General features: G+C 42.5%; 1 protein-coding gene across 1 annotated transcript in view; it reads left to right on the forward strand.

Annotated features, from left to right (window-relative positions):
* The window catches only part of NEGR1 (neuronal growth regulator 1), a 325,509-nt gene that overhangs the window by 294,683 nt on the left and 5,578 nt on the right, over positions 1-25,248 (forward strand). The window contains exon 7 of the mRNA XM_087730632.1: positions 1-25,248. This exon is cut by the window's right edge and continues 5,578 nt beyond it. Within this exon, the coding sequence (XP_087586758.1) occupies positions 1-125 (125 nt within the window). The 3' untranslated portion in view covers positions 126-25,248.

Genomic DNA, 25,248 nt, shown 5'->3' on the forward strand with positions numbered 1-25,248 from the left:
CTCCCAGTACAGCCCAGTACGGGATCACCGGTGATGCCGAAGTCCTTTTCTCCTGCTGGTACCTTGTGTTGACACTGTCCTCCCTCACCAGCATATTCTACCTGAAGAACATCATTCTGCACTAAGTGTAAAGACCCATAAAAGGCTTTTAAGGATTCTCTGAAAGTGCTGATGACTGGATCCAATCTGGTAGAGTTTGTTAAAAGCAGCGTGGGATATAATCAGCAGTGCTTACATGGGGATGATCGCCTTCTGTAGAATTGCTCATTATGTAAATACTTTAATTCTACTCCTTTTTTTGATTAGCTGCATTACCTTGTGAAGCAGTACACATTGTCCTTTTTTAAGACGTGAAAGCTCTGAAATTACTTTTAGAGGATATTAATTGTGATTTCATGTTTGTAATCTACAAGTTTTCAAAAGCATTCAGTCATGGTCTGCTGAGTTGCAGACTGTAGTTTACAAAAAAAAAATATTGCAGTAAAAATGTGCTTCTTTAAGGCTGCAATACAAATTTTCAGTTCCCTTCTTAAATAGCATTCTATTCACATTTACACAGAAACATTTTTTCTTTTTTGATAAAAAAAAATCAAATAATATTGCCTTCAAAATATTTCTTCAAAATATTACACATACCTAGATTTTCTTCTAGCATGATATTCAGGTTTCAAGAATGAGCCTTGTATTATGACTGCACTGTGCAGTACTGCTTTCTGTTTTCTTTCCTTTTTCCTGCAAATTCAGCATGGGTGTGCCTTCATAAAACACTACTTTCCTCTTCCTCTCCAACAAATCTGGAATGTGTTTTGGGAAATGCTAAAGCATCCTTTTGAGCATAACAAATCTCCAGCTGAGGACAAAGGTGCTATTGGCTAAAAGGGAAACCTCCTCTCCCATCTCCAGGGGGTCATCGAACTGCTTCAGACTTAATGTTCTTAGGCAATCAGTCAAAGATAGCACCAACTCCTTTTTATGTTTTCCATCTACCACCACTAGCCAGTAGGCGATCTCTGTAAGAACTAGTTTTCCCATTACAAAACAGAACACAAATTATTTTGAGACATCTTTTGAATGCAGAAACGTCTCCCTTAGTCATTCTAAATCAAAATTCCTGAATGGCTGTAAATGTGAGAAGCTGAATAGTCCTTTTTGTATTACTGGCAAAAACTATGTGAATTGGTATTTTTCTTGCACTTAATTTTGTACTGGTTTGGCTAATTTAGCAATGATAAAGGATGCTTTTAAATATTAGATATCTGAAAATACATGAAGTATCAAGCAGAATTTTATATATATACATATATATATAAAATACATATATATATATTAAAATGAGGTTGCTCCAATAACTGTACTGAAGTGCATGTTGCCATCCATGATAGAATCATCTTTACAGACAGATCTTCATTACCGATGTACTAATATCTTGCCACAGCAGTTAAGTCCTCATACACGATTTCCTAGTACTGTAGTCTATCAAGATAACACTCTCATTTCACTCAGTGAAGGATCAAGTTTCAAAATAGCATATAATGCTACTAACTTTTTTTTTTAAACAGCCCCGGACAGCATTAACACAAAACATTGCTCACAGTTTACAGCTGAATTTAAAAATGCCATCTGTGTAAATTGCTGGGACATGACTATAGCCAACAGCCCTTGAATACAAGATCCCCTGGTGACCCCAATAGATCTTGACTTGCTTACAAAACAACTATTTATGACAAGAATAATAAAACCATTATCGACATTATTATTCCCCTGTTTTGTATACGAACTCCAGTAGGCAACACAATTATTATACCACAACATTTTTTTTCCTAACAATAGGTTTTTGTAGTGACCAATATCAGATGAGCACTGTGCATACTCAGCAGTTCCAAATTCAGTTTACAGATACCCTATATTTTGAAAAGGCAGACTCTGAGTTTCACTAGTCTCAATATATACTATCCCATGCTAACGTGTAGACAGAATATGCAGTGAATCTGTTGTAGTTACTGATAAAGGGTATAAACAGAAATATGTTGACTCCAAAATGCGGCAATAAAATGTCCTGGGTCACTCTGCCTATGCTCAGTGACAGATCGTACTATTTCTATCTTATTATTATACAGCCGTGTGCTAAGCAGTTACTATTTTCAGAAATGCAGCATTTTTTAAAACCTTGAATAACATGACAAAATTCATTTTTTAAGGAAACAGTATAAATCCAATTCAAATTATACTGTACACAGTCCTGATATTCTGATCTCTCTTGTATTGCAGCTTTAAAGTGCTATATTTTAGAATCCATTTGCTAGAAACAGTGGTGCTGCAGAAAGTATCATGTCAGTATAGTTTCATGAAGAAAGAAAAAAGGATACGCATAGCCCAACTCATATGCCTCGTCCACATAAAATTGAGAGATGTTTCTATACTGTGGCTGGATCAAATTCTATATTTCAATGATACATTTCATTTTGGTGATTCCTGATATCTGGATCCTGATATTTCCAGCAACAGAATAGAATGAACAGCAGCTTTATTGAATACAAAAAAAAAAAAAATAATAATTATGTATTGACTGTTTGCATTTGTACCAGGTAGAGCCACTGGATAACATGGACAAGATATTCAGTCCCATCTCTGAATTTTCACTTAAATTTGGGGGGACATAATTATTGTCAAGTCAAAAAAGAAAAAAAAAACCACAAACATGTCTAGGTGCCAATGGCATTTCCTTAGATGAAATAGGTATTTAATATCAGTCAGACCTGCGTGTTCAGCAGTGGACATGTGTGTGTGTGTGCGTGTGTGCAAAGCGCAGTGCGAGGCGTGCTGGGACTGCGCACACGCTGCCGTGTGCCCTCGGTGTCTGTAGGGTTAGTCTCCTGAAGGCTGCTTATGAGACTCTGCCCACTCAGCCCTCCAGTCCTACAAAGAGATACAGCCATGCTTAATAACTTTATACACCAATTAATTCAACAGATATAGTAGATAGAGTCAAATGACCTTAATTTTTGCAGGATTGGAGCTGTAGGCGGTGTTGATCAAATAAAGAAACTTGGTTCTTGGTGAATCTGTTCCATGCGGTAAACTGGTAATTGTACAGATTGGGACTTATTGGGACGTTCTTCCAAAATGGATGGTGCAGACTGCTGCAAATTGAGCACAACATTTTACAAAATCTACTCACCCTTTAATTTGTAGGGTGTATTTGCTTTAGGCAACTGTTTGAAGGTATGTTCTATGCTTCTTCAAAGGATTAACCCATACTGTTCATATCTGTCGGGCAAATATTATTATATTTATTCCCACCTTTCAAACGTGAAAAATAAATGTCTTAGCTCCAAGCAGTATAACTGAATATTTATATCAAGATTGTTGTCCACATTGGAAACCCCAAAGTCTGTAACACCGTAAGTTCCTACTTGTGCAATAACTCAGGTCTGCAATTACCATTGCATTGGTGACATACATAGAAGCAATGATGCTCTAATTATACAGTTGCTGATCGTGATATTATACTAATACTGTATTAAAGGATGTCTCACAACTTCTTGAACAAATGCAGTTTCTCAAGGGTTTATAACTTGGCAGGAAACATATCCTTCAGAGCTAGACAGCTTTTTTTAAACTTTTCAATATATATATTTTTTTTAGAAACTATGCTGTTTTTAAGATACAGGCGTGTTAAAAACCATCACCAGTAAAAGCTGCTTTTTTGCACATTTTCAGAGCTAGCATTCTAGACAAACAATGGTAAATGTTATGCCTACCAAAATCTCCGCTTAGTCCACGTAACTGTGTTATAAAGAATGTGTATACCAAAATATCTATTTACATGGATAAACAATATGCCTTAAAGACTAAATATGCATTTACTTCTAAGACTGGATCAGACTTGTGCCCAGTCTGGAGGTAAATAATCCATATTTCATAGCCTGCCATGGAAGGTTTTGGGTTTTTTGAGAAACAAGAAAAAGAAAAAAAAAAGTGTTTCTTTTAAAAGAATCTTAAATAATTTTTAAATTCTTGCATAAACTGACATATGTGAGGAAGTTTAGGAAAAGGATAAGTTTTAGCCTGACACTTTAGCACTGGCAATCCATCGCCTCGCTCACGGGGTTTGCCGTAGGGGCTGGCAGTGCCACGGTGCTGCCAAAGGCTCATCATGTCCCCTTCCATGTTCCCTTGTACACTTAACTCCCTCGGGTGGCCCTGAGCCAGGGCAGAGTGAGGTGCCTGGGTGCCCCCTCCTCCCGCAGTGCTGTGGGAAGAGGGGCCACACACCCACACCCCTCCGGCCATGCTACAGCTTGCAACACAAAATCCTTTAAAACAAGAAAATAGTAAAAAAAAATCTTAAAAAACAGGAATTAATTAAAAATTCTCCATTCAGCCTTAATATTGAGAGTATATACATAAGTATTGACATCGAAGGGAGGAATTTACTTTCAATTTGAATGACCTTAAGCACTGCTGTTGCACATGCAGGGATGCTGCAAACATTTCGTTTCAGTTGGCTCCTTTTTTCAGTCCTGTTTCATGTTTCTCTGTTGAGCATTGAAGGCAAGGGAGGGAATTTATTCTGCAATCGGAAAAGTCCATAACATAACTGAAAACAGCCAGACCAAGGCAATGGCACAAGGGTCTCAGGATAATTTGGAAGGGATTCTCAATAAATCCTGCTCCAAAAATTTTGTATCAGCAAGGGTGGGGAGATTTTTACCGGGGCACCTTCAGCGCTGAGCACATACCTATTTGTTCCTATCACTTTCTGCCCACTTTATGCCTAATTCATGAAGAGCTCAAAGGTTCCTTTATATTAGAAAATTCACGTGTTAAAAAATGTAGAGATCAGCATATTTGCCACCTCCCATAAACCCAGTTTTCAGTCATTCATATTTTAAGGTGTATTAAGCTTTCCCGTCGCTTGGTAGGGTGTAAATCTGTATCATAGGACAAGCTGTGGGGCCAAACTCCCACCCTACTCTGGCTGCTTCGTTCTTGTCTCAAATGGAGCTGCAGCGAGGCCGTCAGGTCTCTGCATGGGAGGGCTCCTGCGCTGTGGGGGCTGCTGCATGATGCATAACAGTCATCAGCCACTCTGCATCACCTACACGCTGATGTCTCCTTAACTCCTGGCTGCCAGAATTATCCCTGAGGGTTTGCTTTAATTTATGCCACCAGCCACCCCAGTGCCTGGAAAAATGCAGGACGGACCTTTTCCTTTGCTCTCACTCCAGACTCGGTTCTCCCACGCAATGAACTTTGAACCCGACCACAAACAGCAATGAAAAATAGCACCGCTGAAAGTCATTTTACTTGCAGTCCCTTTCATTGCCTTAGCCTCTGGGGCAGCTGGACAGCAGGTAAACCTTAGCCTCCATTAGCAGAATAAATTACATTTCTGCAGTGAGCCAGAATTTAAAGACGGGGGAGGAGGAGACAGTACAGTGCTGCTCTGGCCACTACAGCCACAGGAATTTCCCCTTTTATCTGCCAAATATGAAAGTACTCATTATTCCTCCACTACCCTTTTTTTTTATGCTGCCAGATAAAAAAAATGCCTGTAATGATGATATATATTATATTTGGTATCTAGAGGGCAAAATATGTTCTCTCCTAATGCACATCCATCCTTCTCTTTATTATTTTTCAGCCAAAACCAAAACACAATTCACACATTACATGATGCGATTTATGTGCAATAACATCAGCTTTTCCACTTATCAAAACCATTATAGTCATAAGCACATAACTCCCATTAACCTCAACGACAGCGACTTAAATGTGAACCACAAGTGAGAATAAACCTTAAAGATGTGACTGAACAGCAGCAGCCCTGTTTTCTGGTAGGTGTCTAATGGTGAGATGGCAGGGCCATTTCTTCCCTTCTCCTGCCTTATTTTTTTTTTCGTATATGAAAATAGACTTTCCTCTTCTACAGGGCGGTTAATTTAGGCTGGGAGGTGCAGCCATTTAGATGTGCTTAACATTTTTGACATGTCACTTCAGGTAGTGATACTTCATCAGGCATGAGAGAGGTGAGGCATCCCGGGGAGCCTCAGCGAGCTGGGCAGGCTGCTCCCACTTCATGCTAATGAGACAGTTTCTTGCAGGAATTTCAGCTCTGTAGAAGCTGCAGGAGGTAGCATGGTTCATTAGGCTACAAAAGCTTTAAATTGTTAAAGGAACTGGTTTTCCTCTCTCATTTAAGTGAATTGCTAAAAGCACTGCGTTGTTCTTCCACGGAGCTTTGAATTCACTATTTTCTTCATTAACCTTGACCTTTTTACATCTATTACGATAAGGAAAAAAAAAGTTAACTTTGGAGTAAGCTACTGCAAATTCACTCCCCCCAAGCTTTTAAAATTAGAGAGCCTGGGAATTTGGGCCAGGGGAGCAAGGGAACTCATTTGCCACTGTTTTCTGCATAAAGAGGATTTAATGTTTGTTTGCTAAAAATTAAGGATCGTAAGTCCCTATGAGTCATTTCTAAATTACTTTTAGCAAGCTACATGCATGTATCCTTCCTACCGATGTGTTTATTAGTAGCAGAAAGACAAATGGAGTGATGGGACGGGACATCTTCCCATGAGCTGCTCCCCAGAGGCCCAGCCGCCTCGGGCGTCAAGCCGCTTTGCTGGGGCCAGGCAAGTGTTCCTGTATTGCTCTCAGTGAGCTGGAAAATAAGCTAGCGAGGCATCCATGTGGAGTTAGAAGCAATTCAGAGCTAAATTAAACAACACGCTTGACACAGTCTTTGGAAGTTTAGTTCTGGGATATTTGCATCAATCTTTTGAAACCGCTGCAGGCGCAGCCTCATGCCTTAGCCATCGGTGACCAACAAGCCCGATTCAGGAAAGTGGTAATTCTACCCACCCTCCTCCAGGTATCCCTGGAAAAGCGTACAAGTAGCATCCTGCTCTGCTACTTGTGCATTTTCTAGTTTTGTCAGGGACTTTTTTCTCATATTAATTTAATTGCATGGTTGCTAAACTGTGCTCTTACAGCCCACAGTAGCTGTGCTGTCTAAGAGGGAGGAGGTGTTCGGCACTCAGTTTCAGGCTCTGCTGTTAGCAGAAGGCTGGTCTCCCCAGGCATCAGCACAAACTCGGCACCATCTCCCTTCCCATGGGGCTGGCACACTGCTGGCCCCATCTCTTGGTCCCCTCCTCTCCCCAGCCTCGGGGAAGGGGAAGGCAGGGGAGCGGGAGGAGGCTGCAGCTCTCAGACTGAGCTGCTAACCCATAAAATGAACCTTAAAAGAAGTCTCAGACAAATAGTCAGCTAAGAAGACAAAGATGGGGTCTTACACCTTGCACACTGAGATCTAAGCTCCCACCTTCTTAACAGGGCTCTGATTTCCACTTAAACACACCTGAAAGCTCCATGATGTTTTTGTGACTCAGCAAAACTTTCCTCCCCAAACCAGACACGTACATGCTGCCGTCCTTGAGTGTGGGGTACGGTGTTAGAGTCTTTCTGCGCAGGCACAGCTTTATATAGATGCAGCAGAGCAGAAATGTCTGAATGTCAGTTTGCCTCCCCTGCTGATGAAACACATAGTGGAAAAGATACCTGAGTTCTTACAGTATATTCATTTTTGTCATGGGAGTTTCAATAAGTGTCTCAGTCTTTGTTTCAGTGCCTTAAGCACCTTTTTGCAAAAGGCCACAATGTAAGAGAGTACATATAAAATATTAATTTCCCAAAGTTAATCACCCTTAGTAACTCGGCTCCCCTGCACACTCAGTCCCACATCAGAAGTACCACTGGTTCTTCAGGAAGCGAGACGGCGGCAGTGCCAGTCAAGAGGCACTGATGAGTGCTTCTGGTGTGGTATTTTTCTCCAGAAGATTTTAGATAAGACACTTAGTTCCTCTGAAAAAAATTCAGCTAAGGGCTTTGACCTTATATTTGAATACAGAATTAGTACTCCTGTAAAGGTTAATGAACAGAAGAAGAGACTAGAGAATTTTTGACCGAAATACTTCTGAAATGGATTTAGACACGTGCAGGTCTCCAGGCAGGTCTGCTGCTGCAGAAGGACCTGCTCCCCTTGGCCCCAGCACTGAAGCCACTGGGAAAACCAGCTCAGAAAAGGGAAAGAGGAAGAGGAGCAGGAAGAGGGTCTGCTGGTGCTTGGCGTGCAAAGCTACGCGTTTGGGGTGCAGAGCCATGAACTTGATGTGCAAAGCCAGGCCAGCGATGAGGCATTAGGCTCAACCAGCTCCAAGGCTAAAAGACTGAAACTGGTTCCCCCTGCGGCAGGGCTTGTTCTGGCTTTCTTGTTATAGGATGGAAAGGGATAGGGTTTTACTGCAGGTTTTGCATGCCTTTGGCTTGGCTTGGTGCTCAGCTGAGACCCCTAAGGAGAGCACAGGATCTTCCTTTGAGTGTTTAAAGTGTGTTCATTTTTCTGAAAAACTGTGACCTTGAAATGCAATGTTTTTCTTTGCTTCCTCATCAAGTTGATGCTTGTGAAAAGTAATTATTTTACCATATGGTTAAATGTGCAATTATTACTGTTAGGCTTTTCATCTAAGACTAGCCCCTTCATGAGCACTGACAACCAGTGATTTGGCCAATTCGGGCAAAAACCAAACCAGCCTTCCCCCCACCCCAACACTTTCCCAATTTCTAATTCTTCTCCCACCCAAAAATCATTACACCATTTCTGCAAATTGCAAATAATAATGGTAAATACTTGGACGGACTCTTAAAATGAATTGTAAGAATTCGAGCTATTATAATTTAATAATCACTTTAAATTATTGTGTTCATAACTTATCATTAAAGGCATTTTACATATATTTAAAGCTCACACTATTAGCAAAACCTGGGAGTTGTGAAAAGTGCTTTAATATTCCAATAAATGAAAAATATTTTGCAAAGAAATCCCTTCCCACCTTCCACAGGCTGAGGGAGAAAAGCCAAAACCAAAGCACACCCTGCCAGTTCATGGTGCAGGCGGTGAGGGAGCAGGGCAGGGACCTTTCCATGGCTGCTTCTGCTGTGCAGAGCTATTCAGTACCAGGCCAGCTACTTAATATAGCACCAGCACCTTTGAAAAGGTTGGAAAGGTTAATAAGAGTAAAGCAAGTATAGGAAAAAAAATCCCACAGAGTCATTTGTATTTGTTACATGTAGAAAGACACCATCTGAAAACAAAAGCCAAGCTTCGTGGAGGCAGTGAGCCAAATCTGTGTGTAATTATCCATCTACTATTCAAAATATTGTTATTAAAATAACTCTCCACTCAAATTCCAGTGCAGCTATCACACCCAGTGTAGAATACTTATAAAGAATATATATTTGGTCGATAGCGGAATGTGTTTGCACTCCTCTGTGTGATAACAACAGCTCCTCTGTCACCAGGCATAGCTGTGGTGAGGTCCCATTTCGGAGGGTAGCGGGGCAGTTCCTGCCCTGCGCCGGGGGGATGCTGTGCCCCTGCACCTGCTCTTTGCTACCAGGCATGGGGGACACCAGTTTGTCTGCAAAACCACATCCCTTGGCAGAGCTTAGGTTTGAGCGTTGATGACCAAGGGGCAAAGAGCCATACCGCACCTCAAGGATGGCTCGGCCTGGACCACAGGGTCCAAAAATGAGCCTAAGGGAAAATGTTGCCTGCCCGCTGGGAAGGGCTGGGATTGCCCATGCAGCTCAGCTCCTGCTCTCCACCATTGTCAATGGGGCTTCCTCCCCCCCCTCCAGGATAAGGTCCAAGGAATAACAGGAATAACATCCAGTTATGGGGAACATCTTGTATAGGAATAACATCCTGAATAGGGAATAACATCCGAGTGTCAAATCCATATTTAAGGATAGGTATCCCATGCCACTGGATGCTGGAAATATATCTGATGGATTTCTGTGTCCCTCAGACCAATGGCCTGAAGTCCATCGGTTGCCCCTTCTGCCAGCACAGGGCTCTGCAGCAGCACAGTGTCCCTGCAAACACGTCTTGTCACCAACCTTCTCAAAGATGCAGCACTCAACCCTAAGTCAATAATATATGCAAATGCACTTAGCAAAGCACTCCCGCAGATGTTGTTAATTAAACCAACCTAACCCAAGCCCACATAAAGTAATAACCCCCAAAACTGCCTTCCCGCTCTCATATGTTCTGAATCACTGCTGCAGAATACTACAGGAATATTATTTTTATAAGAGTGAACCATTTGCTAAATAAGCCACCTGTTAAATAAACAGTCCCACTCTCAAAATATTGGTGTTTTGTTTTTGAGACTATGCACAATCTGGATTTATTTTAGATGAAAAAAGATAATCACTGAAGTAAAAAAAAAAAAAAACCACAGTATTTTGGCTATTTGAAACTATCCATCTTGTGTGCACATCTGCTCCTTTGCAAGCTAACAGAGCTCTTACATTAAAAGAGAATCATAGTTACTTATTCAGCCGGGAGCTAATGAATTTCCATCATCAGACCTCGGCAGTCCTCACTTTTTTAACTTCTTCAAGCCTTGAATTTTTCCTTATTCACCTGGCTTCACTTTCTATGAGGTGTATCTTCTCACAGGGACAAATCCTGATCCAAGATTGTTCTAGTAAAGTTGACACAGGAGCAAGAGCAGAGTTCGCCTCAAGTTTCATTATATAATCACTTTTCCCATGCTTTAAAAGCCAAGTTCACCACTATCCCACCTCAAGCCTGTCTGTACAGGAACATCCTGCTGCACACACCTAACACACTCAGTTTAGTCTTTAGGACCCCCCTTTCCCCACTCACCACAGCCCCTGGAAAACACCAGATCAGTTCTACAGGATGGACATCCTGTCAAAAACCCCCCCACACACAAAAGAATAGGATAGGATAGGATAGGATAGGATAGGATAGGATAGGATAGGATAGGATAGGATAGGATAGAATTTCAGTTCGAAGGGACCTACAACAATCACCTAGTCCAACTGCAAGAAGATGTTAAATAGCTAACACTGCCATTTAAGATCATATCTGGCCTCTTTTCTCCATTATAATGAATACGCTAGATCATATCTCTGAGCCCCTCTCACCCTCCCTGCAATCCCCAGGGACAGCTCTGCAAAAGCCAGCAAGAAGCCATGGTCATGGTGTGGCACCTCTCAGACCCATGTTTCTGCCCCCACCCCTGCAGGCCTCTTGCTGCACCTCCATGGGCCCTGTGAGAAACCAGAGCACTTAAACTATTCAGATTAATCATAGAGTCATAGAATCGTTAAGGTTTGAAAAGACCTTTAAGATCATCAAGTCCAACCGTTAACCTAGCACTGCCAAATCCACCACTAAACCATGTCCCTAAGCACCACATCTACTCATCTTTTAAATACCTCCAGGGATGGCAACTCAACCACTTCCCTGGGAAGCCTGTTCCAGTGCCTGACTGACACTTTTTCAGTGAAAAAGTTTTTCCTAATATCCAACTTAAACCTCCCCTGACTCAACTTGAGGCCATTTCCTCTTGGCCTATCGCTTGTTACATGGGAGAAGAGACCGACCCCCACCTCACTACAGCCTCCTTTCAGGTGGTTGTAGAGAGCAATAAGGTCTCCCCTCAGCCTCCTTTTCTCCAGGATAAACAACCCCAGTTCCCTCAGCCGCTCCTCGCAAGACTTTTTCTCTAGACCCTTCACCAGCCTTGTTGCCCTTCTTTGGACACGCTCCAGCACCTCAGTGTCCTTCTTGTAGTGAGGGGCCCCAAACTGAACACAGTATTAAATAGATAGAGAGAGAGAATAATTCAATGCCAGACCTCAGGGTTCTGTTTAGAGCATGAACATAAAAGGTTAAAGTGATTAAGTAAAGGCAGCAAAAAAAAGTGTAAACAAGGATGCTCTGAGATGGGGCAAGAGGTGAACCACTCGAGCTGGCTTTGCTGCTCGTGCCAGATTATCCTGGGCTGCAGCTCATGCAGTCTCTGAATCGGTGAGTTAATGTTTGGAGTTTACTTTTGAAGGACTTCTCAGAAACTGTAAAACTCAGAGTCTGCAAAGTTGCAGCTGAAGAACAACATTCTCCAGGTGCTTTGCTGTGTCCTTCTGCCATCCCAGATGAGCACTTTTACACTGGAAAGTAATGCTTTAGACATGTTCATGCCCTGTTATCCAGCCTGACATGAACGTTAGTGCTATGGACCCAGACCTGTCAGTTAGAGTGCAAATTTCTACGGTGTGTTGTTTTTTTAGAGTTGGGGCTGAAATAGGATCCCCAATGACACACAAAGCACTCCCGCGAAACATTTCCCCAGGCATCATCAATAAATGTGTGGGCCACAAAAAAACGCTTAAAATCTATTGCTAATGCCAAGAACAGGTTACAAGCAGCCACATACATCCCGTGTGTGTGTGTGTGTGTGTGTGTGTGCAGACATTTACTAGGGATTTAAAACAGCTTTAGTGATTTTGGGTCCTCATATCTGAAAATAATATCTTCTCGTCACGAATAATTACACAGTACAGATGGAGGTTTGGAGATCAGTGATGACATCCTCATCCATGCCAAGTTATACTTGCACATAAAGTCCGGTTAACTTGGTGAGACTACTTGTACATGCTATTATACTTTGTGGAAATCAGACCTGTGGAAATCTAACTGATTGGCAGTAAAAGCTGTGTAGGTGATCATCTAAGTGCATATAATGTGGCCATAAAGATGCACCAGCATTATGAGTTCATATAAAATTGCAGGCACAAAACTGGACAAAACTGCTTTTCAAAATCAGCCCCATTATATCCTGTTCTCTTTCACAGAGAGCCTTTGTGATCATAATTTTGCATGCTGCTATTTTGCATGTTCACACATATTTTCTTGCTCTTTGACACTCAGCACCTAGCAACTTGGCTCCATCACCTTTAGCTGATATTTTTTCCCATGCCTTCTGAATAAGACAGCAGTAAAATCCTCCATGCAAGTCTCATACTCTGTACTTAAAAAGAACTCTTTTTTCCCAAGACAAATTCAGTTTTCATCCAGCTACAGGCTTGCCTATATCTTTTAAACAGTAAACCCCATCAGCTTGTGATTTTTTCCAAGTGCTTTTATGCATCTTGACTCTGATGTAGTTTCTCAGAAAACTTCACAAAGCCTGTATTACTCATTTCACTTTACATGCAGCTCGCAAATTAATGGTGTCTGTTAATTAGGCAGCTAAACCCCCCCCCCCCAATTTTTTTTTTAAAAATTGTAATGCTTCTCATTTGAAGGTACTGTGCTGTAAAACATGGTAAAGAGTTTTCAATAACTAAGAGAGGCTCTAATTAGAGCTGACGTGAACTGAGCAAGGCTACAATGCCATATATATACACACACGCATATAATACATATGTGTGTGAAGGGTTGTTTTCACAGTAATCTGGAATCCATACATGAATTAGCCTTGCGAGTGAACAGAAACAAATGGCACCTTATTTCCTTGTGCAGGGAGGACACAGGCACAGCCCTTGCCACAGGCAGCTCCCCAGGACCCACCACGGCTCACTAGCTAGCTGGTGTTGCACAGGAGTGACCTGTTTGGCAACAGATCAGCAAACAAACCATGCAAGGGTAACGTGTTCATTCTTCACCCACAAAGCATCTGAACAACACAGACTTCTGTCCAATTTACTGCCCAGATCTCTGTGTCTTTTGTATTCTGTGGAGCCCCAAAGAAAACACTGTGAGTGCTTCCTCAGCATCACATCTAACTGAAAAATGGTACAGAGCCCAGGATACTGCACAGTCCTGGTGCTGCTTGATGGATAAGAGTGATGCAGAAGACCCAAAACAGTCTGCTGCTTTGGAGAGACTGTGGTCTTTCTTTGATAATTAGCAGAAAGGAAAGAAAAATATTTTGCATACCTGAGTCTCTGTTACTTTAACAAGACTAGTGCAAAAAGAACATGTTTATTTGGAAATATTGCAATGGCCCACACATCGATAGGAAAAAAAGGAGAGTTGCGTCCTTTCAAGATAGACCCTTTCCTCACCTCTCCATCTCAGCCTTTTCCATAAAGAAATCCAGGACTCGTTTCATTCAAAGAATAGACTTTAAATTTCTATACTCGTGTCAGGGTAGCATTAAATATTAAAGCAAGATATTAAAATTTCAAAGAACCTAAATTAAACCTGAGGTATTCAAAATAAGTGTTCCTGAATATTTAATACTAAAGATTTCATAATTAACTTTAGAAATCTCTCACATTATGAAAATGAGGAGCTGCCTAAAAAATATGTGACCATCACAGTGACCTTTCAGAGGGCTGCGGCAGATGCTCTCAGTCCACAGAAAGATGCAGGTTTTCTTTGGCCCTATTCTCCATTTTTGCCCTACAGGGAGGGAGGGCCCAACCCAGCAGACGGGGCTGGCAGGGCGGGGGTGTGCTCCTGCAGTGCTGTCCCCTTCCCATCGCCCTCCACCACTGCCTCGGGCTGGGCGGGCAACTGCCCCGCTGGGGCTGGAGGACCATGCTGTGTCTCCTCTGCCACATGCCACTGGCAACCAGGGCCCTCTTGGGTAAAACTGATTCAGTTCCTTTCCTCCTCAACTGTTTAAAGGAGTTTCTTGGGATCCGTGATATCTTTGTGGCTTCCTGCAGAAGCCTTGCCAGTCATAGAATCATACAATCATAGAATTGTTAAGGTTGGAAAAGACCTTTAAGATCATCGAGTCCAACCGTTAACCTATCACTGCCAAGTCCACCACTAAACCATGTCCCTAAGCACCATGTCCACCTATCTTTTAAATACCTCCAGGGATGGCGACTCAACCACTTCCCTGGGAAGCCTGTTCCAGTGCCTGACTACCCTTTCAGTGAAGTTTTTCCTAATATCCAACCTAAATTTCCCCTGGTGCAGCTTGAGGCCATTTCCTCTTGTCCTGTTGCTTGCTACGTGGGAGAAGAGACCGACCCCCACCTCACTACAACCTCCTTTCAGGTAGTTGTAGAGAGCTTCATCTTCATCAGAGTTGTAGGTCTTTCATCTTCTTCAAGCAGGGACACCGCCACAGTGTCACAACTGCCCTCTCCCACATGCAATAAATAGGCTTGCCTTCAGGACCAAAAGGGCCATGACTGACTATAGCAGTTCACCAATCTGAGATTTAAGAAGTGTGATGAGATGTTATTTACTGTTCTTTCACCTTTGAATGTACTGTGAAAGACACATGGATTTACTGGGGAAGAGAAGCAAAACAAACCAAAACTAAACTGAGTTTGTATGCCTCTGTAAGCAGGTTTTCCCCCATTATTCATAAAGACAGGCTGACTTCTGAGGAGCAGTTACAGGTGGCTCTCCCGTTAATGTCCTCCAAAGATCTTCCAGCTGCAATGCTCTCAGTTTCCCACCATCATAAAATTGTTTGTAACTTGCTTGTCCACTAATATTTATAACATCTGATGGTATATGCAGATAAAGATGTGGGAGAGCGGTCCATACCAGCACAGGATCTGGCCCAACATTTCAGTGTAATCAGGGGAAAAAAAAAATTAAAACAGATAATATAAAAATTTAAATGAGGATCTGAGCTTGGGAAATTATTCTGTACTAAAATGGTCTGCGAAGATGTGAAAAAAATAGAAATTAAGAGAGAAAAGAGGTCCTCTTGATTTAGCTCTAAAATCAGTGCAGCAGCAGCCTGCCACTCATCCCTCAGCATCCCCTCTCCTCCAGCCCGCCCTCGCCCTCCTCCTCTCCCTTCCCCAGGGGGGCTCTCCGCACCCTCTCCCTTGGTCAGCACACTGGGCTGTGGAGAGAAACAGCCACATGAAATCCCATCCTTGGGCTTGGCAATGAGCAGAAGTGCCCCAAGGCAGCAGGGATGGTGCCACACAGCAGCCCATCACCATGCTGTCCCTCAGCAGTGTCCTCCCACTGGTGGGAAGGGCAGGTCCCACACCCCTCAGCTGCAGGGACCACTACTTCATGGTTTTCACCCCAGCCGCGTGGGGCGAGGGACTCTTAGAACCCTAGATGCACAAAATGGATGGTGGTGGTGATGGTGGGGACCTGGCCAGAGCCAGTAGGACGGGGAAGGGCTCAGTCTCCTCTGCTGACCAAGAGCAACTCCTCCATGGGGCAGCTGGCTGTCTCTCACCAGTGGATTTCAGAAGAGCTCATTAATTAAGCCTAGTCCTGAGTCAGCTGGGACCCGCCAGGGTTCCTTTGCCCAGCTGAGCTCCATGCCCAGGGGCAGGGCATTAGGGCATTTTTATCTCCCTTCTACAGAGTTCTCAGGGCTGTGAAACAGCTGTAGTTATAATGTGTTTCGTAGAGATTTAAAGTGTTATATAAGCATTACAATTTATTATTCTAATGACTCCATCCCACATGCATTTTTATAAATGGAAAGTTGCTTTAAATCGACAGTATGCCAAATTTTTAGTTCTCTCAGAGAATCTGAGTGCAGCAAATAAGGCCCGTGATGTACAGCACAGCTTGTACACAGCCAGAAGTCTCTAGGTACTGTCACAAGTAGCCAGCTGATAGTCTGTGTGTGTTCAGGCTGTGGACTAAGTCTGAGCTACTGTTTAAAACTGCTTAACTAATCATACACAATTAGCAATACTCTTCGAGGAGACTGCTCCCTGGCTTACGAGCACTATGTGCTGCCTCTGCTCAGCCTACATCTACAGATAAGGGTGATCCTACAATTGAAGCCTCTTATATCTGCGGAAATCAAATAGAGATCGGTGTAAATAGAATAGAAAAAGTTGGTCGTTGCCTTCAATCACTGTGAAGAGGTTTAAATGCCTTCCCAAAGTAGAATATTGGTCTACAATAACGGGCAGAAGAAAAATAGCAGATTCAATGGTACAGACTGTAATTTAACATTCACACTTTGTCTAATCAAAGTAAACATGCCTTTTTATATGCACTTATAAAAGTCACTGAATTAATATGGTAAAGAAAAAGTCATCAACTTTGTCAATAGTGACACAAAATAATTATCAGCCTTCAGAAGTTAACAAGTATAATGCTGCAATTACTGGGGCTTGAATTACTTGTGCTGCAGCTCAGGGGATACCTGGGAGCATCCCAAGGCACAGGAAGAGGCAAGCACCTCTGCCCGTCTTTGTGCCACCTCTCTAACAGTGCCTTGAGGACACAGCTGCAATTCCAGTTACTGCTCCTGGACCTTCTCTAATACTCTTGTTCGCACAAATGTCTCGTGGCTCCCATAGAAAAGGCTTAGCTAAGCGAAAAGCAGGAGGTGGAGTGCCAGGGGAATGCCAGACCCAGAGAAAGGGGAGCAGGCTTGTACAGTCAGAGCATGCCGTGCCTTGCAGGATATTATTTTTCATGATGTCTGCTAATTTGCAAGACTCAGTTTTAGAGCTTCGCTCAGTAACGTATAATAGACGTCACAACATTCACTTCAGCAAAACATCAGCTTATGGATGGAGGGGAGGAGAAGGGCGTTGAAGAGATAAAACCATATACTGACAAAACAATAAAAGAAAAATCAATCTTTATGACAGATGAGCGAGTGAGATTTACAGTGTGATCAGAAAGCACAAAGAGATTCATGGTTTGCCAGGAAGGGTATCCAGGCAGCATTATTCTATAGATGGAAACACAATTGCGCTTGCAGGATCTGTTTGCTTATTTCTGAGCAAATCTTCCAGCCTGTTTTGTTGAAGTGGATAGCTAAAACGCACAGATCTTAGCACTCCATCTGTATTGCTGTGCCTCTCCTTTCACCGAGCGCCTGAACTTCTCAATCCTTTGGCTTTTTCAATGCGATCAGCCAGCACAGAACATGCACTCAGAAAATTGCAGGAGATAAGATGCAACCCCAGAGAAAGAGGTAGTGCCACACAGTCCCTGCTCCCACAGTCAGAGCAGCAATTAGAATAACCATCAAGGCAGATCTGCTCTAAGAATGAGCTTCTGGCTATCAAGTGATTGTATTAATTTCTGTTCAGTTTTATATAACGGCCTTTATATATGGTCAAAATGACCAGCCAGCTAGAGCTTAAAGAAATACTGACCTGGGAATTGAATACCATGTAAAGCTTAGTACATGCTTCAACCTGAACTAGTTTAGATTGCTTGGCACTTTTTATCTGAAAAGCAAGAATCACACAGCAAGACCCTCAGGTGATTTAATCATCCATTTACTCCAGTGGAAAAACAAACCCTCTTTTTTTTTCTTTTTTTGTAAAGTCTCTGCTGTCCTCTGATGCCTATCCATTCCCCCTCCTCAACAAAATCAATAGCGATCATTTACAATGGGTAAATCTAATCATCTCTGTGTATCCCAACTCATGGAAAGGGTCCGCAGCACTTCAAAAGCCTGGGCTTGGACAACAGATGTTTGCAAGATCTATTATTGGGTTGGATAAGTTATTGTAGGAAATGTGATCTGATCTTTTCCCAGGGCATTGGTTAGTTTTGTTGATGTCTTTTACTTTGCATCCGTTTAAACTGAAGCCAAGCAAGGCAGAATGGCAGCTCCTGTTGGCTTCTGCCTTCACTTTGGGGAGGTACAGCAGACTGGGCAGGGCTGTTTTCCTAATGATGCAGCAAATGTTGATTAAATGGAGAAATTAGTTCGGCCACATGCTTCAGGACAATTCCTGAAGACGGTCTTTCAGGATGTAAGGTTTCTCAGGGAGATGCGCCTATCTCCCTCACTACCTAGGCACCTCAGCGCCCTCGAGGCTGAGTGTTTTGGCAGAGCAGAGATATGAAAGCTTTGCTTGGTCATGGTTGTATTCCCCCGAGATGTGGTCTCCTGCCCGCTGTAGCATCTCATGTGTTGTTGCTCACGGCTCCTTACTCCACCTGTAAAGTTGAACAGGCAGCCCAAATGCTACTGACTAACACCTGGACAAAACCACAGTAGAGCTCCCCAGCTCTGACCCAGGGAAGGGAGACTTCTCCTCTGCCTCCATCCACTCTGTCTTCAGATTTCCTCAGCACTGACTGCAGTGCCTCCTACACCTACAAATCAAATCCATTTCACACACCTCCCCCTCACTCCCAACCCTTTAAATCAGGGTCAGCAGGAGAATATGACAGTGAAGAACGTGAGCCAGCTCAAGCTGGGAGTTTTTAGCAGCAGAGCAGATCCCCTACGAACCCACAGCCACTTGCACCCTCCCACAAGCTGCCAGGCCATGGCCAGTGCGGGATTTGGTACCTTCCCCAAGCTCAACAGGTTGCTTCATCTCTCCTAGGTCACACAGAAAATGTTGGCATTACAGCCGCAACAGGACCTGCCAGATCATCTTTGCCCACCATACTAAACTATTCTTTATGTCTTTTCTTTGTTGTTCTTACTGTCGTGCCACCTAGGCAAAACTCACAGTCACCTCAGGATTTGTGGCAAAACCAACAAGATCAGAATCAGTAGTGAGATCTGCAAAGACCAGCTCAGACTCAGCCAGGAGAAAACATGATGCAGCTTTTTTCCCAACATCTCTTACAAGATCTCAGAGGCAGGTTTCAAGAGCAGCCCTAGGGGAAATTTGCAAACCCACACACAAGAGTCCCCTGGCACATCCAACTTCAAAACAAGGCACAAGCGTAAAACACATGGACCAGTCTGTGGCACACATGTAGGTTTGCATAACCTACAGATATGGTCACCCACTCAATCATTTAAAGAGTAACTGATGTAGAGCACCACAGAAGAGCAAGGTAAACCAGGGACTCAGCAGACTGGTAGTGAATCTTCCAAACCATTCCCAGTTTGTCACCAATACCATCACCACAGAGCCTTGTCTCTAATGTAATGACACCAATTATATGAATGCTAACAAAATAGTTAGCTTGTGTAGCACTATGACAATGCACAGCATTGCACATGGGACAAAAGTGACTATGATGTCCAATATGCTATTTACATACCGTAGGGAATTAATACATCGTTCATGCAGGTCTGTGCCATGACAGCAATAAAGGAGTTGTCTGATAAAGGCAGTGGCACTAAAAAATTGCATGATCTTTTGCGCTACTGACTCAGTCAAGAGAATGACACAGACTGGAAAACGCATCGCGCACTCTTGGTCTCTGTCTGCCTTTACTCGTCTGAAGCCCTGGTTAGTGCCTTTAGAAAGGGTCAGGGGCAGAAATCAGAGCAGAGAAGAACCTTGAAGGCATCAGGTTTATGCTATGCTGCAACAAGTATATTCAGATGACTGAATATAATCCTTAATTTTCCTAAGATAGTTTCAAAACAATGAGTTTATCATTTGCAAGTCAAGCCATTTGTTTATGCCCTTTTCTCCTTCAATCTCAGATGGTGGCCAACTATGGTTTTATTTTGCACAAAGTTCTTTCACTAATATTCATCCATAATCATCAACAACAAAACTTAATATATGTAGGCGACTATAATGACAGTAAATGCTGTGTAGGAGGCATAATATATGCTTCATTGTCAATGCTTCCATGCTGAATTAAATACTCTATTCTGGTCAAATGCTAATACATTCTAAAAGCACTTTTCCATAAACAGATTTTTAAAATGTGGTAGAGTAAAAAGGTGATATGAATAATATATTGAAATAATCAGATAGGTGCGAGTTTAAGAACCAGTGTTTTTCTGTAGCGTGTTGCTTGATATTGGCACTGAAATGATATGCATGAAAAAAAATATTCAGGATAGTATCACTGCCGCCCTAAATATGGTACAGCTGTCAGGACTAAAGTAGCGTCAAACCTCATTTGTAAACAATATGTTCTTTTTTAAATGGACTTTGCCACAGCTGGCTGCCCTGGTGGAGCAGAATCATGTAACTTATTTGTTGTGGTTTAACCTCAGCTGGCAACTAAACACCACCCAGCCACTTGCTCACTCCCCCCCTCATTGTGAAAGGGGAGAGAATCAGAAGAGTAAAAGTGAGAAAACTCATGGGTTGAGATAAAGACAGGTTAATAGGTAAAGCAAAAGCTGTGCACACAAGCAAAGCAAAACAAGGAATTCATTCACTACTTCCCATCAGCAGGCAGGTGTTCAGCCATCTCCAGCAAAGCAGGGCTCCATTACGCGCAATGGTTAGTTGGGAAGACAAACGTCGTCACTCTGAACGTCCCCCCCTTCTTCCTTCTTCCCCCAGCTTCATTTGCTGAGCATGATGTCATATGGTGTGGGATATCCCTTTGGTCAGTTGGGGTCAGGTCTCCCGGCTGTGTCTCCTCCCAACTTCTTGTGCCCCCCCCGCCTGCTCGCTGGTGGGGTGATGTGCGAAGCAGAAAAGGCCTTGACTCTGTGTAAGCACTGCTCAGCAGTAACTAAACCAACCCTGTATTACCAACACTGTTTTCAGCACAAATCCAAAACATAGCCCCATGCTAGCTACTATGAAAATAATTAACTCTATCCCAGCCAAAACCAGCACAACATTACAGTTGGACTTCTGATGAAAAAATAGGTGAAGTACAAAACATGTAGAATTTAAACAAGATCCTTAGCATTTAAAGCAGCTTAGAGCTCAGCAGCACTTCTGTCTGAGCCTTAAAATCAATGGCAGCCTCTATGCCTAACTGCATTTTATGTGGCTGGTGCTATACTGGTGTTCAATGTCAGAGCATGGGACAGAAAAGTGACTGCAATAACATAGTTCATACAGCAGACAAAAAACAGCAGCTGTAAAGACTTTGAATTTGAAACTTTCATTGGCTTCAGCAGCAGCAGCAAGGGGTCATGCCAGGGAAAGGCTGCTAGCTTCGGTGGATATGGAGCGTCCAGCGCCTTTTGTTTGCAGCCTGGAGTCATGCTTCTGCTTGCCCAAGCAATGCAGCAGAGATATGGTGGTCTCCATAAATTATATGCAGTGGCCAAGCGCTTTGAAAATGCTTACCCCCTTGAAGGACAACCCTTATGTCAGAACGGGGGAACGGGGCAGGGGCAGTGCAGCAGGTCGTACCTCCTCAGCCCCCAGAGACAATCGCAGCCAGGCACATGCACCAGGGACTAGGCTGCCCTCATCCTTCTCACTCTCCTTGGGATGTGTTTCCCATCTTCCTGAGACATAAGCCAACATTTGAGAAACAAACAGGAAAGAAAAAATTGAGGCAGAGTGCAAAACAACCTCACAATGCTGTGCAAAGGCAAAGGGACCACTCTGTCTTAATTCACTGGGCTGTCTGGTAGCACTGTGTTGTGCCAGCAAAACATGTACATGCAGACCTGCTAGAGCATCATCTGAATCGAGGGAGACATGGTGTGCCTTGGAGCAGTGCTAGTGAAGACCCCACCAGACATGCTCCACACCTTTTTCTGTCTGCAGGAGTAACGTGTGCCTCCCATTTGCCACCAGTCTGCTGGCCACTGCTTGCTTCAGAAGGACACCAAGCCTGCCAGCACTCTGGGTGCCTTCACGTGTCCCGGCCATACTTGCACTGGGCTGACTTTAGCATTACTGTTTTACCTAGGGCTGAGGGAAAGCTTTAGCAGAGCTAATGGTAATTCTCCCAGCATTATTGTTTTCTCTCCAGCCAGAAGAATGACGGGTGTTGATTGGCAGCCATACGAACCATGCCACAGACTTGGTTATTTATTCAGTTCTTCTAGATCAGTGGTTGCAAGACAGATTGCTTCTCATTCTAGATTCAGGCTTTTCAATTAAAATGTATAAAGCACTGAATTGGGAGTGTATGTATTCTGTACAATCAAACTCAGTTCCCCATGCAATAAAACGTTAGCAGGGTTAGCTTGGTTCAGCCAAATATTTCTGGGGTTCCTGTATGGCACAGCCCCATGCAGCCCTGCACGGCTTAACAGGATCCTGCAGTGCAGAACAGCGCTGAGCTTGCCCCTTGGCTTTAATAAGTACTGCCTTGTTGTTGATAGCTTGTAACTATTGATTATTCCTCTTCCCTGATAGACTTTTGATTTTTCTCTCCGTTTTACATTGCAGTAATTGAGAAGCCTAAGGATACACTATCATATCGAGCCCTGAGCAAAAATGCTGCATCTAGCTTATACTTTAATTACTCTACTAATACAGGGAGGATTTAACAGAGCAGTAAACAGCAGTACCCTGAATAACGCCTTCGTTCGGTGCCATCTGCTCTTCATTCCACAAATATATTTTCCTTGGTGATCCAGAGCAAAAGGCTTAGTATGTTATCATATGATAAGACAATTTAAAAGAATAAATAAGTCCTGCAACACAAAGCTTAGTATTAAAAAGCCAACAGGACAATAACATGTGAATGATACTACATGTATTAGAGCTAAAATATGTTAGAAAAACAAAAGTACATCCAGACAAATAATGAAAGCATGTTTTTAAGGTGATTTACCAGGAACTATGAAGTAGTTCTGGCTTTGTGCTGAGCTGTGAACAGTGAAATTGGAATAAATAAAATAATCTTGCTGCGTTAATAACTTGCTCTAAAATCACACATATGTATAATATGCTCACTGGTTGCCAAGTGAGTGCCATGATTTAAAGGATAGATTTTGTTTAAAATCTTTATCTATCTAGAAAAAGAAATGAGTCAAGATACAGACCCTGACCCTATGAACATGAAGGGACAGGAGGGGTGCCACGGCACCTGCTCCAGGCTCTGGGCATGGTGCTCCAAGAGGCAGCTCCACCTCTCCAGGGCAGGAGTTGGCCATCCTGATCTGGAGAGGGTGAAACGGAGGTGATGATATTACTGGGGTACCATGGCAGTGTCAGGGAAGACATTTCTGGAGGGCAAAATTATAAATCAGAACTTTCTACCATGTGAAATAGACGATATTTGCACAACTGAGGGAATAAAGCTCCATTTTTCATCCTTCTCTTTTCAAGTAGAGGCCTGCCTGTAACACCACAGAGAACCAAATTGTGTATTAACAATCTGTAGCTTCAGCAGCTGTCAATGGAATTGCTTTATGCAATAGAAGGACCTGACTCATTGGTTTAAAATAAAATAAAATAATAAAATAAAACAAAATAAAATTAAAATAAATTAAATTAAATTAAATTAACAAAAAAGCCCTCTCTGCCCAAGATCAGTTTTAATCTGCTGATGGATTTCCACAGATCACATTGGCTAATGCCCAAGTAATGACACTTTGGAGTATTTCAAAGGTGCTTACTTTTAATTATAAGTTTTTGCTTTACTTTGCAAAGTATGCCAGGCTTAAGGACATGTCTTTCTAATAACTCTTGGTCAGAAAAATGAACCAAATGCTAATCTGCTAGACCTAAAACTTAATGTTTCACTGGTGGAATTTAGAAACAGAAGGCAACTACAGCGTAGATCTGTTTCTTGGCTGAGGAACTGAGGTCCATCATAGCCCAGAGACTCAGCTGGGCACAGGAACCAAGTCAATAATGTGAACTGGAGATGGACCTGAATTTCCTCACTTGTTTCAGAATTAGCTCTCCTTTCAGTCTAATGTCAATACTTAATGTTTGAACTGTGATGGGCTGGTTTCCCAATTATCATCAGTGTCTTTTGTGAAGCAGCTTACCCAGGCTTTTAAAGCTCAATTACAAGCGTATTTTAGCAGACAGGATGCCTGCTACATTTTTATATGCTGAAAATAAATACATAAAATATGACAAAGTAAGACTTATATTAGTAACATACTTTTAGGGAAGAGTATAAAACATCCATTAGAAATCCTGTTAACAGCATTGGTCATTATGACAAGAGGGAAAACAGCTTTCCTAGGGATTTGGTTTCTTTTTTTTCCTCTTTAATGGGTACTACTCTTTCACCATCCCCAGCAGACAATGTTGTCTATTAACATTTACTCAGCAGTTATCATTTTTATATGTCTTCATAACCATAGCGATTCAAATAATGTTGTTGCTCCACTCTTGTATCTTTCCTTTGATAAATATGGATAATGATCTAGCACCAAAGAAGCCCCTGCTCTCAATGACGTTGCAAAAGTTGCCAGGTAGGGTAATTTGGCTAATTCAATCCTGTACGATACTCAAGAAAAACTACATGTAAGCATCATCAAATAGGATCTTGCAAAATAGTTATTTCTCAATTTTTCTTCAACAACAAAATACAGTATTTTGAGGACCTCCAATGTGTTTGCACAGTGTAGCTCCTCCCCAAGAAAAATATAACAGTGTCTACAGTAGATTCAGTTGAACAGGGTTGTTCATAATACAGTTTCATTCTGTAAAGACAGAGCTGAAAGACAAAAGTTGTTTTAACAGGAGGCTCAAGTATATCCATTTAATACTTACATATTGTATTTAATTTACCCGCTGTGTGCAGTGCAAAATCAATTACAGTGAAACACCAGATTTAAATATGATGTCAATCCAACTACGTTATTGCAGTTTGATTTCACCTCTGTGGACCAG

The sequence above is a fragment of the Nipponia nippon genome, unplaced genomic scaffold, assembly GCF_047370975.1.
Source record: "Nipponia nippon isolate SJK-2023a ecotype South Korea unplaced genomic scaffold, ASM4737097v1 scaffold_5, whole genome shotgun sequence".
NCBI lineage: Eukaryota > Metazoa > Chordata > Aves > Pelecaniformes > Threskiornithidae > Nipponia > Nipponia nippon.